This window comes from Corapipo altera, unplaced genomic scaffold, assembly GCF_003945725.1.
Source record: "Corapipo altera isolate COAL_440 unplaced genomic scaffold, ASM394572v1 228, whole genome shotgun sequence".
Classification (NCBI taxonomy): Eukaryota; Metazoa; Chordata; class Aves; order Passeriformes; family Pipridae; genus Corapipo; species Corapipo altera.
In genome coordinates, this window is record NW_020885068.1 from 18,453 (window position 1) to 21,621 (window position 3,169).

At 30.9% G+C, this 3,169-nt stretch overlaps 1 protein-coding gene across 1 annotated transcript in view; it reads right to left on the reverse strand.

Annotated features, from left to right (window-relative positions):
• LOC113959882 (collagen alpha-1(VII) chain-like) overlaps positions 1 to 3,169 on the reverse strand; it is a gene marked incomplete at its 3' end in the record, with an annotated part of 21,401 nt that overhangs the window by 18,185 nt on the left and 47 nt on the right. The window contains exons 2-3 of the mRNA XM_027669177.1: positions 1,652 to 1,687; positions 473 to 544 (exon numbers count right to left, since the gene is read on the reverse strand). Of these exons, the coding sequence (XP_027524978.1) occupies positions 473 to 505 (33 nt within the window). The remainder of the gene's footprint in view (positions 1 to 472; positions 545 to 1,651; positions 1,688 to 3,169) is intronic.

Sequence of the window (3,169 nt, forward strand, 5' to 3'; positions counted from 1 at the left end):
GCTCTTTAGGGAATTTCCTCTCCTCAGTTCCACAAAATATTTGGGAATACCAAGCCTTGGAGACCCCAACAATGGATCCGGTCTGAGCCGGTGTTTTCCAAAGGTTTTTGAGCGGGATCAGATCCTCCCTTTGGAGAATCTTCCAGGGATTCCCTGGGAATGGGAAGGAGAAGAGGTAGGATAAGAAGGAGCTGTGGGAAGGGATCTCAGCAGCTTTTTGTTTAATTTACGTCCTAATTATATTAATTAGGTTCCAATTATATTAATTATGTTCCAATTATATTAATTTACGTCCTAATTATCCAACAAGAAGGTGGAAAATCCCAATATTCCCTTGGAAGAGGAGATCCTGCTCCCTAGGAGAGGATGGGGGTTTTTTTGTCATACCCTGCAAACTTCAAGGCAGGAAATAAATCCAATTTTTTTTTTGGAATTACCCCATTCCCAGTTGCTCCCACAGGGAATTCCTTACATCTTTTCCAGGTTGTCCCGTGTCCCCTTTCATTCCTCGTTCTCCGGGTGGTCCCGGGATTCCAGGAGGGCCCTGCAAGGGCAGATTCAGAGAGAAAAGATAAAAAAAATCAGGAACAAAACCTGGGCAGGAAATTAAAAATCAGGGAAGGAAAGGAGAAAAATGTTATTTTTTTAACCCAGGGGAGAAATGTTTGCCCCAGGGATGTTCCCAAGTGGGGATTCCCAGTGGGATGGAGAAGGAAAATCCTCTCCTGGGCAGAAGTTGAGCCTCCTCTGGTGCTCAGCTGTTTAAATAATAATTATAATAATAATTATAATACTTTTAATTTAACAATACTTATAATTTTATAACAATTATATGTTTATAATAATAATAAATTTTATAACAATTATAATAACTTAATAATAATTATATTTTTAGCAGAATTATAATTTATAGCAATTATTATTTTTATAATAATTTTTATAATAATTGTAATAATTATAATAATGTTTATAAAATTTGTATTTTCATAATAATTATAATTTTATAATAATCAATATTTTAATAATATTTACAATAAATTCATATTAATTATATTTTATTATAAGTATACTTTAATAATAATAATTTTATAATAATTTTAATAACCACTATAATAATTTTAGAACAATAATAATATTTTAATAATAATTATATTAATCTCATAATAATTATATTTTATCATAATTATAATTTTATAACATTATTATTTTTATAATAATTTAAATAAAAATTTTATAACAATTACAATAATTGTTATAATTATAATTGTATAACAATTACTATTTTTATAATAATTTTAATAATAATTATATAACAATTGTAACAATTTCTATCATAATCATAATAATTTCATAATTATATTTTTGTAACATTTATTAATTTCATAATATTTTTATAATTTGTATACAAATTATAATTTTAACCTAATTAAAATTTTATAATAATTATTATTTTATAATTTTAGTAATAGTTATAATAAATTTATAACAATTTTAATAATATTATAATAATTATAATAAAGTTTACAATAATTATAATTTCTCATAATTATAATTTTATAATAATAATTATTTTTCTAATAATTTCTATAATAGTTCTAATAATTTTTATAACCATTATTATAATTTTTATAATAATTCTAATAATTATTACCCTGATTCCTCTCACTCCTGGTTCTCCAGCTTCTCCCTGAAAAAGAGAGGGAAAAGCAGTTTTAAAATATTCCTCCATCCAAGTTCAACATTCCTTGGTGATCCTCATTTTATCCCAAATTTTATCCCTGATTTTAATGCACTTAGAGCAGGTTCAGGGAGAGAACCACGTCCACCCACCATTCCAAGGGATTTAATGGAGGATAAATCTCCTCTTAATCCTTGGAAAAATCAAAATAAAGGTGACTTTTTGTCATCTGAGGTGTCTTAATGAAGAAATACATGAACACAAAGGGGCAGAATAAATAAATATATTTAAAGTGATAATAAAATGTTCATATTTAAGGGATTATTTCCACCAAATCCCACCATTAGGAATTTCGGGAATGTTGGGATGACGCTCTCAGGGATAAGGAGGGATTTTCCAACTCGGAATATTCCATGGTTCTGTTTGTACAGAACATAAAGAACCATCTCCCAGGGGGTGAAAAAAAAGCAATTTAGTTGTTTTTTTGGCCTTTCACTTCCAGCTTTTAGGTCCAGAGGAGGAAAACAGAGGGAAAATAAGGAAGCAAAGCAAGGAAGGGGATTTTCCAGAGCCTCATCTAAGGCCAAATAAATGAGATAAATTGTTCAAAATAAATGAGATAAATTGTTCAAAATAAATGAGATGATTCAAAATAAAGGAGATAAATTCTTAAAAATAAACAAGATAAATTCTTAAAAATAAATTAGAAAAATTCTTAAAAATAAATGAGATAAATTCTTCAAAATAAACGAGATAAAATCTTAAAAATAAATGAGATAAATGATTCAAAATAAATGAGAAATTATTCAAATTAAATGAGATAAATTCTTCAAAATAAACGAGATAAATTCTTCAAAATAAACAAGATAAATTCTTCAAAATAAATGAGATAAATTCTTCAAAATTAATCAAGGGGTTGGATTTTCCAGCAGCTGTTTAATTAATTAATGTGGAATTCTTTGCCCAGGGAGGTTGAGGGCATTAAATCCCTGGAATTTAATCCCCGGAGGGCTCTCAAAGCCGTGATATTAAACCACCTCTGGCACAGCACATCCCGTTTTTCCATCATTCCCGGGGTTTCCCAGGAAATTGGGGACTCTGGGATTACATTTCCAGCCATGAAAGAGATTTTTATTTCTAATTTTCTCCTCGGACCGAGAGCTTTTGGCGGGAAATCACCGACTAGGCCGCGGCCTTGTTTTTTCCATGACTTCCCTGGTGCTCCTATTCCAGGGATAACCCAGCCCTTGGAACTGGAGAAAGGTCTTCCCTGGATGTGCTTTAGGAGAGGTTTTCCAAAAGCCAAGCTGGGGATAAGAAGGGTTTAAGAAACCAGTTTTCCAGAAGCCAGTCCTGATGTTTTTGTGAGGGGACACCTGGTTTGAGGGATCCTTTTCCATTTGATATCCAGGGATCAATCCAGCCCTTGGAACTGGACAAAGGTCTTCCCTGGATGTGGTTTAGGAGAGGTTTTCCAAAAGCCAAGCTGGG